This window comes from Oncorhynchus clarkii, unplaced genomic scaffold (assembly GCF_045791955.1).
Source record: "Oncorhynchus clarkii lewisi isolate Uvic-CL-2024 unplaced genomic scaffold, UVic_Ocla_1.0 unplaced_contig_399_pilon_pilon, whole genome shotgun sequence".
NCBI classification, from domain to species: Eukaryota; Metazoa; Chordata; class Actinopteri; order Salmoniformes; family Salmonidae; genus Oncorhynchus; species Oncorhynchus clarkii.
Window position 1 is genome coordinate 115617 of NW_027257972.1, and position 14269 is coordinate 129885.

Below are 14269 nucleotides of genomic sequence, written 5' to 3' on the forward strand. Positions count from 1 at the left end.
TTGGATGCTGATTGTCTCAAAGGTGGGCAGTCAAAAATATTTGTGTTTTGCGTTTAGCCAGTGCGTTACCATGGATCACAATTTATTTTGACTGCACGGTTCTTTGTATTGGGGATGAGTTTTGTTTGGGCTCGTTCCAAGGGGATGAGAGTTCTAGAAGCTAGTGAGTTTTAGGAAGACGAGAGTTCTAGAAGCTAGTGAGTTTTAGGAAGACGAGAGTTCTAGAATCTAGTGAGTTTCAGGAAGACGAGAGTTCTAGAATCTAGTGAGTTTCAGGAAGACGAGAGTTCTAGAAGCTAGTGAGTTTCAGGAAGACGAGATTTCTAGAAGCTAGTGAGAAAACAAGTTGTTTTTCCTATTTTTAATTGTTGACACCATGTTTATATTGGTAAAGGTGAATCATTGTGGTTGATTATATTGTGAAATGGAAATTGTTTTATGTTGGTGGTGAGCAAACTTGTCCAACACAAATATAGGATATATTTGTTGTCTAAAGGGGGAAGGTGTTACAGGCTTTTGTTTTTCCATTTATGTTTTGAGGTTGGACTTTTGCCCGTGTAGCTTGTTAGCATATAGGGAGAATCAATCAGAGCCCCTCCTAAAACATGTTTAGTTGTGGTTGTTGTTTGTTCCCTCTTCTGTTTGAGGGACATTTTTGGTTTTCTTGCTGGAGAACGTAACATCAAACAATGGAGAAAGACAGGATATTTTGGGTTGCATATTGCAGTGAATTGTTAATATTTTAATCGATGACATTTCCTTAGAATGCTCATTAGTTTTCAGTTATTCTGTTGTTTTATCCTCTTATGTTTGTGTTTTAAATATTTATTTATTTTCATTGTTTTTTCCTGTGAACCCGTTGGTTTGTATCCGTGTCTGAAATGTGCTGTATAAATAAAGCTTGATTTGATTTTAACATATTGCAAAACAAATTAACCCAGTGACTGACCAATCAAGACTCTTGTAAAACCAATGAACAAATATGTGAAAAAGCAAGATCCATCTTAGTGTAAATTCAGTAAATCTTCCACTATGGTATGTGTGTTTTGTATCACTTTTCAACCAATCCCAGGCCATTTGTTGAAGATGAAAAATGTTGAAATCAACCACATGTTAAAGGATTCAACTACTGAAACTAACAAATGGATCAATCCCACTTGTCCAGACTGCTGAAGGCGTGGTGGAGTGGTAAACACCACCCCCGGCTCTACCAGGGGCTTGAGGTGGTCTCCTACAGCCTTGCAGCTTTGCCGTTCCATTTCTTGACTGCTCCTGCAACACAGAAATAAATATATAATATATTTAGTCATATTATATAAAACACTCAAATTAATGGCTATGGAGCATCTACGGCCTCAGTTACACCTGGCACATAAATGTGATTTCTGTCATCCGATCACTAAGCTCCATTAGGTTCAGATCTGACAGGATGGGCCTTGGACGCAGTCAGGCCACCAAATATGCATAAGCAATGTAAAGAGATGTGGGGGAAAGTAAATTATACACAAATGACCTTCATAATATCAAAGAACAAATGTGTGTCTGAGGGGAAATTAACTTTCATACAGCCAAAAGGGGTGGGAAATTACAGCAATATCAGTGGACAATTTGCACTAATGTAAATAAACATGGATGATCGCTCCATTTGGTTCAGATCTAACAGGATGGGCTTTTGACATGTAAAATGGTTACGGTAGGGGTTAAGGTTAGGGTTGCGTTGGTAAATACCCATTAAATTGCTGGGAGATTATACATGGAGTGTGCGACTTTCTTTTGATTGTTTATTCGCCGTTAGTCAGCACCTCCACACAAAGTATTTTTCTGGGTGTGCGCCAGCTCATGTTTTTTAAGGGAAGGTAACAACACATGCTCCACGCTGATCCTCAACACAGTGGCCCCTCAGGAGTGCGTGCTCAACCCCCTCCCGTACATCCTGTTCACTAATAACTGCACGACCAGGCATGACTCCAACACCATCATTAAGTTTTCCGATGCCACAACAGGCCTGATCACTGAGGAGACAGCCTCTCCCTCAACGTGACCAAGACAAAAGAAGATGATTGTGGACTATAGGGAAAGGAAGACAGAGCACACCCCCATTCTCATCGACGGGGCTGTAGTGGAGCAGGTTGAGAGCTTCAAGTTCCCTGGTGTCCGCATCACTAGCAAACTATCACGGTCCAAGCACACTAAGACAATCGTGAAGACGGCACGACAAAACCTATTCCCCCTCAGGAGATGAAAAAATGTAGCATGGGACCTCAGATCCTCAAAAGGTTCTACAGCTGCATCATCGAGAGCATCCTGACTGGTTGCATCACTTTCTGGTATAGCAACAGCTTGGCCTCCAACTACAAGGCACTACAAAGGGTAGTGCGTACAGCCCAGTACATCACTGGGGCCAAGCTTCCTGCCATCCAGGACCTCTATACCAGGCGGTGTCAGAGGAAGAGCCCCCCCACACACTCTGTTATCATCTATGCATTGTCACTTTAATAACTCTCCCTATATGTACATATTACCTCGATTGCCTCGACTAACCGGTGCCCCAGCACGTTGACTCTGTACCAGTACCCCCTGTATGTAGTCTCCACATTGACTCTGTACCGGTAACCCCTGTATATAGCCTCCACATTGACTCTGTACCGTAATACCCTGTATATAGTCTAGCTATTGATATTTAACTTCTGCTCCTTAATTACTTGTTCCTTTTATTTCTTATTCTTATTTGTAGTTTTTAAAACTGCATTGTTGGTTAGGGGCTTGTAAGTCAGCATTTCACTGTAAGGATTCACTGTAAGCATTTCACTACACCTGTTGTATTCGGCGCATGTGACTAATACAATTTGATTTGATAGTACAGTGAAATGATTGATGAATGAAATGAAATGATGAATTGATAGTACAGATTTCTCATAGTACAGAATGAATGACTGACTGCCCAGTTCAACATCAGTTCACCATATCACCTCATGATGTATTGGAGCAGCAGCAGCTGACATGATCGTCCCCAAGTGTGGTCTCCCTGAGACCCCATGTTAAAGGGATCCCTCGTGCACCATTTACCGAGGTCGTCAGGAGCAGTCACCTAATCAGGATTCACATCCCCATCGCCAAATGTGTTTTTTAATTTCTTTAATATCAATTGAGACAAACTTATCACATGAGTCATTCTTAATCTAAATCTTTATTCACTTAATAATAAGGGAACAGGTCAATACAACACACACATATAAAGTGAATCAATTGAGTGCTCTACGATAATGATGGCTGGTCAACAAATCACCCCCAGATGGTTCATAGAGCCACGATACAAAAGTACAAAGGTCTTTTATAGCTAAGATGCACCCCTTTCAACCTACATGACCAACAACAGATGTATAGAACGGGTCACAAGGTTAAGATTTGTATGAAAGATACTTATAATTTACAGCAGACAGTGTCCGCTGTAAAAACAGTACTCTGTAGAGACCAGGGTCTGGCCCTGGGGTCATCTCCCCCGGGTAACATATAGAACAGAAACATTAACTCATGTTCTGGAATGCAGTCTCTTTAGGTTTTATCACCCAAAAGACATTGTAAATCTCCTGTCAGTGTCACCTCCCAGAGACCCATCCTCAGTAGAACACAGACAGTATAGTTCTAAGAACCCTCTATTCTGTTGCATAAAACAACCATTTGATGCAATAAAAGTATTATAACATAATGTTGAAGTTTTGCTCTCAGTGTCCACTGAAAGTTGACTAGTAACAACAACTGAGACCTAAAAGACACCCACCATGAGACCCACTAAATCTGCCCAAGAAGAGGCAAACAAGAGAAAAATCCACAAAAACTTAAAAACAGGAAGCAAACCAAAAAGGTGGTTAAAATAATTTATTACAATCAATACCATTCATACTATTACAAAATCATAATTCTCATTCATTCTTAATTAATTATATTTACAAAAACAACAAACAAAAACAAACCTCAGGGGAGCATCGTCCCTCCCCGTCATACCTAACCAATACCTAACCCTTTCCCTATCTCCCCTTCCCTAATCTATCCCCTTACCAAACTCACTCTAACACTCCCAGCCCTAAACCCCCTTTCCACCTCTCCCGTGCCGCATGCTTCCCCCACTTCCTCTCCTCCCTCTTCATCTTCCCCCTCAAATCACCTTCCACCCTTCTCACTATCCCTTCCACCCCCCAATCTCTCCCTGTCTTGACTAAATTCTGCCTGGCTTCCCACAGTCCCTTTTTAAAGAGACTCATGAGAAGCCAGAGCAGAAACCTGTCCCTATCCGTTCCCTTTGCTCTCCCTACGCCTCTCTCTAGCCTAGCCCATGTCAAAACAAAATCACTCCTAACCAAACCTAGCATTACCCGTGCCCTAGCCCAGACTAGTCCAGCAAAGGCACAGTCCCAAAAGGCATGGCGCACAGTCTCCTCCCTGCCACAAGAGGATCTTGGACAGGTGGGGGATTGCACCAAACTATACCGGTACAAGATGGCACGTACCGGCAAGCACTTATGGAGGCCCAACCAATTCAGGTCCTTGAGCCTATTGTCCAGGCCCCGCGCCTGCACTCCCTCCCAGACCACTGACGAGATGCCCGCTACAGGCGCAGGACTCCCTGCCTGCCTGACCTCCTCGTACAGGTGCCTGTGGTCTAAACCTACTCGGGCAACTTCAACCTCGGGGTGCGCACGCAGCCACTTGGCCACATGGCCAAAATGCCACGGCAGCTGTTCCGCCCGAGGACCCGCGTTAGACCACACCATTACGCTTCTCGCCTTATACGAGAAGAACACCCGCAGGAGGTAACCGGACGGGTGTATAACCGGACGAGCAAGCTCCGTCAACAAGAAAGAAACAAAAATGGCGTCCAGCTTGAGGGGGAAATGTGGTACCCCCCTACCTCCCTCCCCGATGGGACAGATCATGCGTGCCCTGGCGACCCACTCGCACCTGCCACTCCACATAAACTGAAACACAATCCTCACTAGAGGCCTCCTCAGACAAGCCGGCAATGGATAGATGTACGCCACATACAAAAGAGACGGCAACACATCCACCTTTAGGACCAGGACTTTGCCCATAAAAGACAAATACCTAGCCTTCCACATTGCTAGCTTCCTCTGTACCACTGCGATACGCATGTTCCAGTTTAGCGTCGCTGAGCCGGAGGTCTCAAAATGAACCCCGAGAATCCTCAGGGCCCCTTCACAGAGAGATAACCCCCCAGGCACATCCGTTCTACCGCGCCATCTTCCGAAAAACTTGACGGAAGACTTTGCATGGTTCAGAACTGCTCCCGACGCTCGGGTGAAATCCCCAAAGATGGCAAGGGACCTTGTCAGGCACGAGTCCTTGCACAACAGCAAGCGTCATCTTAACACGCAGCCCACCGCTTCCAGGGATCAACAAGCCTTCCACCCCTGTGTCTGCCCTAATGGCAGCCCCCAGAGGCTCCATGTACAGAACGAAGAGGAGAGCCGAGAGTGGGCATCCCTGCCTGACCCCAGACGAGAGGTCAAAAACGTCACCTAAGTGACTATTTACACTAACTCGACACCCCGCTCCGACATATAAAGTACGGATCCATCCTATAAACTTCTCCCCAAATCCTAATCTACCTAACACCCTGAATAGAAAAGATCTATTCACGCGATCAAAAGCTTTCGCCTGATCTAGCGCTGCTACCATTAAAGGCAGCCCTCTATCTTCAACCCAAGCGATGGAATCCCTGATCAACTGTAGGTTCCATCTTATAGAGCGGCCCTCTACCCCGCACGTCTGATCCTCGTGGACGACGTAGGGAAGGGCTGTGCGCAACCGGTCTGCTAAAACCTTTGCAAGAATCTTGTAATCTACGCACAGCATGGTCAATGGCCGCCAGTTGCCAAGGTCAGTTGCTTCCCCCTTCTTATAAAGAAGTGACAGCACACCAACAGCCATTGATCCCCCCGGGACCCCCGTCTCAAGGATGGCCTTCAAGACTTCGAGAACCACTGGTCCAAGTATACCCCAAAACTTGAGGTAAAACTCAGCCGGCAGCCCATCCATCCCAGGCACCTTCCCTTTTCCCATCCTCCTAAGAGCGCTCTCAACCTCTTCTAGTGAGATCTGGGCCTCCATCACGTCTCTAATGTCCTCTGGCAACCGCCGGGACAAGTGTTCTAAAAACACGTTTCCCTGCTCTACATCTATTTCCCTTTCCTTAAATAAACCTTGGAAATGATCAGTTGTCACCCTGACCATTTCCTCTGGTTTACTTACTATACTACCATTTTCTTCCCTAACTCCCTTCATTACCTTCCTACTCTGTCTGGCCCTAACCGACTTAAAGAACATAGCGGAACAAGTCTCATTATGTTCTAGAAAGCCACTATGCGCACGCTCCAGGAAAGCTCGAGCCTTCTGCTCCTGCAGCTCCCTGAGCTGCGCCTTTAGGGCTGCGAATCTCTCCCAGTCAATCGACCCGCCGAGGTTGCCTGCCTCGTACTCGAGTTCAATTAACCTTTGGATACGATCCACCTCCCTCCTTTCCTCCCTTTTTTTCCTTCTACAATATCCTATTATAAAAGCCCTTATCCTCCCCTTGACTAAATCCCACCACTCTAACACCCCCTCGCACATGGACCGGAGGCCGTCAAGCCTCCGAAAGAAACAAAAAAATGCGTCAACGAAAGCCTGCTCCTCCAGTATATCCCGATCTAACTTCCAGTACCCCCTACCGAAGAGGCAGACTGGCGACCCCACCTGCAGGAACACCCCGTCGTGATCCGTGAAGAAAACAGGCAACAGCCGCCCAGACAACTGACCCAAAGACCTGGATACAAAAATGTAGTCGAGCCTCCGCGCAACCCCCCTGGAGTTGCGCCATGTAGGACCGACCATTGCCGGAGTAGTGTGCAGGCCACCATCAACCAGACCATGGCAAGCCATTAGCCCAGAGATGGCACCTGCACTGCTATCACCGCCTACCCCTAAATCTATATTAAAGTCTCCTCCTATCACCAAGTGCCTGTTTGTAACACACAGGGGCGCCAGACAGTCCACCATCTCCCTCCTGTCTGCCGCCACCTGTGGCCCATACACCCCAATTAACCTATATCTAGCTTCTCTAAACTTAACATCTATCCCCAAAACTCTACCCTGCATTATTACCAAAGTGTTCTCTATTTTAACCTCTCTATGCCCACACAAAATCCCTACTCCTGTTGAGTGCACCCCTCCTATGCCCCAAAAAGATTCCCCCTTATCCCACTCCCTCTTAAATCTACACACATCCCCACCATCCCTCAGGTGAGCCTCCTGTAAAAAACAGAAATCAAACCCCACACCCTCTAAATAACAAAAAACCGCCCTCCTTTTAACATTATCCCTTAACCCCCTAACATTTAGACTAAAAAAAGAAACAGAACTATTCATTTAATTATTTACAACAAATAAAAACCCCAAAACCCAAAGAAAAACCAGGAGACTCACCCGATGCTCCCCTGGTCCATCTCCACCGGCGGGGACGTCCTCTCCTCTCCTGACGCCCCCCCCGTCCTCCATCCCAACCCATGATCCAGGCAGTGTGTTGGGTCCTCCCTCCCCACCCACCACCCCCCCCTCCCCGTTTGCCTCGGGGCTGCATATAGGGGACCCCATCTCCCCAAACAGGAGTTGGGATCCCTCTAGCAAACAACCCACCGACCCCTCACTGGAGTCATCCACTAAAATGCAAGGGGCTGAGGCAAACCGGGAGGACAAATTACCCTCCCCTCCCCCTCCACACCCCCCTCCCTCTCACTTCCTGCCAAGCTCCCCCTCTTTATCCCTTTCTTCTTTGGTGAAGGAGGTAGCGGGGAGACACAACGTCCCATCCCCGCTAACCCCTCCACCAAATCCCTCATTTCGACCTCGAGGAAGCCTGGCAGGCTGTCTCCCCACTCCTTCCCCCCATCCCCCCCCCCTCCCCTCCTAACTCCACTCCTCCCTCTTTCTCCGTCACTGTCCCCGTTCCCTCTTCCACTCCTTCTCGTACCACTGTCCCCTTCTCCCTGTTCTCAGCTCCTCCACCTTCTTCCGTCCCCTTTTTCTTCTCTCCTTCTGTTCCATTCTTTTCTTCTCCTCGCCTTTTTCTTCCCACCTCATCCTTCTTCCTGCGCCGTCTTTTCCCCTGTGCCATCCATGCAATCCGCACACGTCCTTTCTTTCCTCCCCCCATCCCCCGCTCCCCCCCCAGCTGCAGACGCGTATGACCTGTGACGAGCCGGGCAATCACGCCACAGGTGTGCTCTTGAGCCACACCCGTGGCAAGCCTTGGGCTCGTCACACTCCTTGGCCTCGTGCTCTTCCGACCCACAAAAACGAAATTTCTTGGCCCTGCACGAGGCCAGGATATGGCCGTAGGCCATACAACGCCTGCAGAACGGGGGCTGACGTGCATAGTAGAGTGTTCCCCTGTCAGCCCCCAGGGAGAACATCGCCGGAGGATGGAGGTTGCCATCCACACTCTTCGGGGACTCCCTGAGTAACGCCTGGAACCCTCTCCTCCCGTTCCAGAAACCCAGGGAGTCCCTGAGGTACCTCGCTGAGAAGACATTTCCATGTATCTCCCCAGAAAGGCCCTCACATCTTCATCCTTCACGTGCGGATTGTACATGTTTACGGTGACCACCCTGAAGTTGTTCTTTGCCAGGCTGGTCACCGCATAATGGCACAGGGGTCCTTTTCTTTCCGCTTCCTTTGCCATCTTCAATACATCATCATGTTTCTCTTGCTTGTGAAACGTCACATCAAAACCCTTTTCATTTGGGTTCCCTTGAAGGCAGAGTACTTCCTTCACCTCTATCCTGAGGCATCCCATCAATATGGTCCTTCCAAAAGTTTCCCTGCCCCAAGGTTCCATCTCCTTTTCAGTCCATGAAAATCTTACGGTATTTGCTATACCAATCCCCGGAACCGACCAGGTTTGCTTGTTTGTATTCATTTTTCTTCAAAAAAAAAAAAAAAGCTCTCTTCAGAAAGAAGCTTCAACCTGAAATGAAAACATCTTTAACCAAAAAGGAGGAGCAACTAAAGGTGTTGACTCTCCACATCTATCAAGACAACTGGAGCACTGGGCCAGACACTCTTAAATAGAACCTGGACCAGCTCAGGTGAAACACATACTGACTAATGAGGTGGTACCAATCAGTGCACCCTACGTGCTAACGAGCTATACGTGCTAAAGTCCAACCTCAAAACATAAATGGAAAGACCAAAGCCTGTAACACCTTCCCCCTTTAGACAACAAATATATCCTATATTTCTGTTGGACATGGTTGCTCACCCCCAACAGAAAACGTCCATTTCACATAATCAACTACAATGCTTCTACAATATAAACATGGTGTCTACTGGCTGTCAACAATTAAAAACAAGAAAAAACACATATTTCTAAATAATAATATACAATCGTATTATTAAAAAAATATCATTTTTCTTTCAATAGAATCCTAAAACTCACTCAAAGACAGGAATTTGATCACCTCAAAGACATTCATACCTAAACTGCACATTAATTTGCCAAGGTAGAGTACATGATCAGTGAATATATTAAATGTACAGGCTACAATGTGGGGATCTCATGCATAGTAATAACTACATGTATATACGACTTGCATCCTTGGTACAACATGATCATATATTCTTCTCAATCCATAGGCTTCATTAATGTCATTCAGGCTGTTTTGAAGTTGATACAACTAGCTATGATAGCTGAGGTTCATAGCTAGGTTCTGAACTAATATGTATACCAAACATTTGGGTCCATACACAGATCGGCTAGATAGCTAGCTACACATCCATGGGCATTCAGGGATTTTAATCATCCACTGCATAATAAGCAAGAACAAGAATAACAAGAACATAGCAATCTACGCGATTTCATCTATCTGCATGGCAAATATCAGCAAGTTAAGCTTACAAAATTGCACATTCAATTTGCAGTACATTTTTCAGCTAGCTAGATTCTATACATCCACTGTTTTACAAAATGACAGCCTGGTGTGCTGGCCATCTTTGATCCATTTCTTGTCTGTGTAGGGGTACCCCTCTCTCCTAGTATTTCTGTCTGCCATCTTTGCTGAAGAAAGTCTAACAGTCACTAGTGTAGCAGCAGCCTCCCCCGGTCCTAGTGCCGAACCGGTAGGACTTTTAAAATGCGATGGAACGGTTGACGAAAAAAAGAAATCACAGAAAAAATATATGGACTGATATTGATTTATTTAGTGGGGGCTAATATATATTTTAGTTCTAGCGATGTCCCTGATTCCTACCCTTTAACTTTTTGTCTGATAATAAAATATACATTTTACTCAACTGCGTTACCCACTCCAGTCAGCAGATGGCGGTCTGAGACTTTATGCTGTTGGTGTGACGTATAATCTAGTGGACGGAACGCTTCTTTCAACAGCAACAGTAAGTTATCCACCTCGGTAGCTTGCTAGACAAAAAAGCTGAACCAGTAAAGCTCTTCAGACGCTTTCGTGTTTATTAGCCACTGTATTTTAAACACACTTCTTTTGTCTAGTTAGTTATCCGATTTAATTTAATATTTACGGCGTTGTTGTTATTAGTCAGCTAGCAGTCTGGTTAAGTTAGCATTAGCATAGCTAACATCCGCGACCATGCGGTCACTAAGCTACTCTCCTTCTGCTAAAGAAGAGGTGGATATCACAGTAAAACAAGAAGTAGAGGCCGTTACTGTGAAAGAAGAGGAAGACGCGTTCAGAGTGAAAAAGGAGGAGGATGTTACAGTAAAACGAGAGGAGGATGCAGTTTATAGAGTGAAAGAGGAGGAGAGAGAGATGACTGTTACATCGAAAAAGGAGGAAGAAGAGGAACCTGGATATCTGGGCCCGGTTTTCCGAATGCATCTTAAGGCTTCCAATGGTTCTAATGATGAATTTAGCCAAAATGTGATTTTGAGAAACCGTAACCTGACTAACAATAGTAAGTACTGTCTTAAAAACAGAGGCACAAACTCTGCAGGTGTTAAAGCAGAAATCTGCAATTGCTACATTCATGTTATGACTTTTAAATAATTGATTTATAGCCATTGATTCTTGAAGAATATAACACATGCTTCATGAGCTTAGTTCAACTGTTGAACCCCATCAGAACCCAGAATAAGCTTTTTTTACTTTAATGTTTAGAAACAATGTAAATAAACACTGTATCGCCTCAAAATGTCAGCTCGGGGATATGAACTTGCAACCGGTTACTAGTCCAACGCTCTAACCACTAGGCTACCCTGCTGCCTCAACATGGTTAAAACTATAATGTTGATATCATTGATGGTCAGGCCTTGCATCCATAGGTCTGTCTGTAGTTACATTTCTCCAACCCCATAATCATTTTATTACCAAAACAGTGGTGAAATGACAGATTTGTTATTGTTTGAACTACAGATTGCTGGATTGTGTTTTTTTTTAAAACCACAACAAAATGGCTGCCTAGAGACTTGGTAAACAGCTGAGGGATGGGGGAAGGAGACCCATTGCTAACCACTCTCAAATTCATAGAGAACGATATTGTAGAAACCATAACCCAACACCGAGCGACCTCGTCAAGAAGTTCAGACATCTTGGCGTAACAGTTATAAGGTGTTGACTTGACAGTCGCTGGACCCAGGTTTGAGTTCAGCTCAGTCCCTCCCCCTGAATTCAATACACTATGAATACAAGGACTGGCCATCCATGATGTCATAATGATAATTTAACCAGTTTTCTAGGCTATATAGTATATTCTAGAATTAATCCATGATGTCATAATGATAGTTGCTGACTTTTGCCTTATACCTGCAGCAAATGCCTCTACCCCGTCTTCTGGCTGGGCAGAGGACTTTAGGATTTTAGTTACTGCGGTGTAACAAGGGCCTAGCCGTGCGGCCCTACCAACCCTTCTATTTCTTCGTAATGGCCCTTCGCGTGAGTTGGGTTTGTTCCTTCGTTCACGTTGTCACTCCCTTATTTTCCGGTCTAGTATGAGGCCTTGGATAGATATACTCCCATTTAAATATTCAGAGTGTTATGGATTCTTCCTATAATTCCTTACCTTCAAGTTTCTTTTACCTCTGTATATATCAATACCTAATAACTTCTTCTATTGGTTATTATGCTCGTCAGCTAGTAGTCACTTGGAAACTAGTATTGGTATATATTTTGACACACAATGACAGTTTTTTATTTTACCTTTATTTTACTAGGCAAGTCAGTTAAGAACAAATTCTTATTTTCAATGACGGCCTAGGAACAGTGTTCAGGGGCAGAACGACAGATTTGTACCGTGTCAGCTCGGGGATTCGAACTTGCAACCTTTCGGTTATTATTCCAACGCTCTAACCACTCGGCTACCCTGCTGCCCCAAATATTCTTTAATTGGTAATTGGTATTCTCACAGCACTAACGCTAGATTCCAAATTCCAATATCCTAATACACTTCCAACTCTGTGTATGGACTCAATATATTGTAACGGGTACTTGGCTGTTTCCTTGTATTGCTAATCACATCTGTACTTGATGTCTCACTGTTTTACTGCCGCTTTGTCTGTGATCAAGAGGTGTCAAGACCCCTGTGTTTCAAATATGGTTCTCGTCTAACAAAAAGCGTATAGTGCAATAGTAAATTTACCTATGAGGATTCTCCATATGAAGTCTGTCTCATATGTCAGTGAGGATCATGCCTCTCTTATGATCTCTGTTCTCTTTATATACCTTTTTACAGGGGAAGTTCGCAAGTTTCTGGAGCTGTGGCTAAACCACACTTTCACACTGACACTGCCCTGCTGCTTGCACCGGCCGCTTACTCGGGAACTGTAGATTGCTTACACTGAGTGCTTACTCGGGGACTGTAGATTGCTTACACTGAGTGCTTACTCGGGGACTGTAGATTGCTTACACTGAGTGCTTACTCGGGGACTGTAGATTGCTTACACTGAGTGCTTACACTGGGATGGTAGATTGCTTACACTGAGTGCTTACACTGGGATGGTAGATTGCTTATTACGTCATCTTAGACCTGTGTCTAAATGGAAGCTTCTTATTCTAAATCTAGGTCATGCACTACTAACTCCCATTCTGTTGCTTCCGTGTTACTGTTGGCTGATTCTACTTAATGATACCAGCTGGTTGTTTCTACCACTTGAGGCGGCGTAGGTGGCATGTCAAGCGTCAGCTGGGAGAAGTCTATGATAGGTATCTCCTCCGCTTCCCCCTGTTGTCCAGTTTCTGCAGGTGTGGTCCATGGTTCCATGAGGTCCCGTGAATGCCCTGTGTTGCTGTCCCCATTGCTTGATGGAGTGGGCAGATTCTTTTCATCTCTTGTCACACCAGATACACGACATCCATAACTAGTGGTTTCCTCATTAGCATGGAGGAGTTTATGCAATCAAATTGCCCTCGTGCCGCAGAAAACACAAAGGGGCCTGTATTGTAGACCAAAAGTCTTCTACCACACTGCTTAGAGTTTCAACAACATGAATAACTTATTTCTAGTCTACAATCTTAGATGTTACTACTAATGTGAAAACAAGACAAAATATGACTTCTTGCTCATTTTAAGACAATTTTAACATTCATTACAGACATCAATTGTTGTACAACATCATGGCTATGCTGTTGGCATCAACCTTTACCCTGGATTATCACTGTTGTGGGCCTTTAATCATCTGTCTGACTTTGTTGTTCACACAGGAGAGAGACGTGACTATCGTGGATCCTCTGGGGAGCCTCAACAACCTCATGATGCTGAGGAGACAGAGAAGAGTCTCTCCAGATCAGAACACCTCAATAAACACCCGCAGAGACCCACAGGGAAGAGAACTCACTGCTGCTCTGACTGTGGGAAGAGATTCACATCATCAGGCATTAAAATTCATCAGAGAACACACACAGGAGAGAATTCTTATAGCTGTGGTCAATGTGGGAAGAGATTTACTACATCTGGCAGACCTGACAGTGCACACCAGAGAACACACACAGGAGAGAAATCTTATAGCTGTGATCAATGTGGGAAGAGATTTGCTACATCTGGCAAACTGACTCAACACCAGAGAACACACACAGGAGAGAAATCTTATAGCTGTGGTCAATGTGGAGGAGTTTTACAACATTAATCTCTCTGAAAGTACACCAGAGAACACACACAAGAAAGAAACGTTATAGCTGTGATCAATGTGGGAATAGATTTTCTACAACTGGCCACCTGACTAAACACCAGAGAACACACACAGGAGAGAAACCTT

The 14269-nt window shown here is 45.0% G+C and overlaps 2 protein-coding genes across 2 annotated transcripts in view; one reads left to right on the forward strand and one right to left on the reverse strand.

The window, feature by feature from the left end:
- LOC139394344 (zinc finger protein ZFP2-like) overlaps positions 1-14269 on the reverse strand; it is a 196958-nt gene that overhangs the window by 77127 nt on the left and 105562 nt on the right. The window lies entirely within an intron of this gene.
- LOC139394346 (zinc finger protein 391-like) overlaps positions 10474-14269 on the forward strand; it is a 55627-nt gene continuing 51831 nt past the window's right edge. Inside the window, exon 1 of the mRNA XM_071142394.1 lies at positions 10474-10802. Within this exon, the coding sequence (XP_070998495.1) occupies positions 10653-10802 (150 nt within the window). The 5' untranslated portion in view covers positions 10474-10652. The remainder of the gene's footprint in view (positions 10803-14269) is intronic.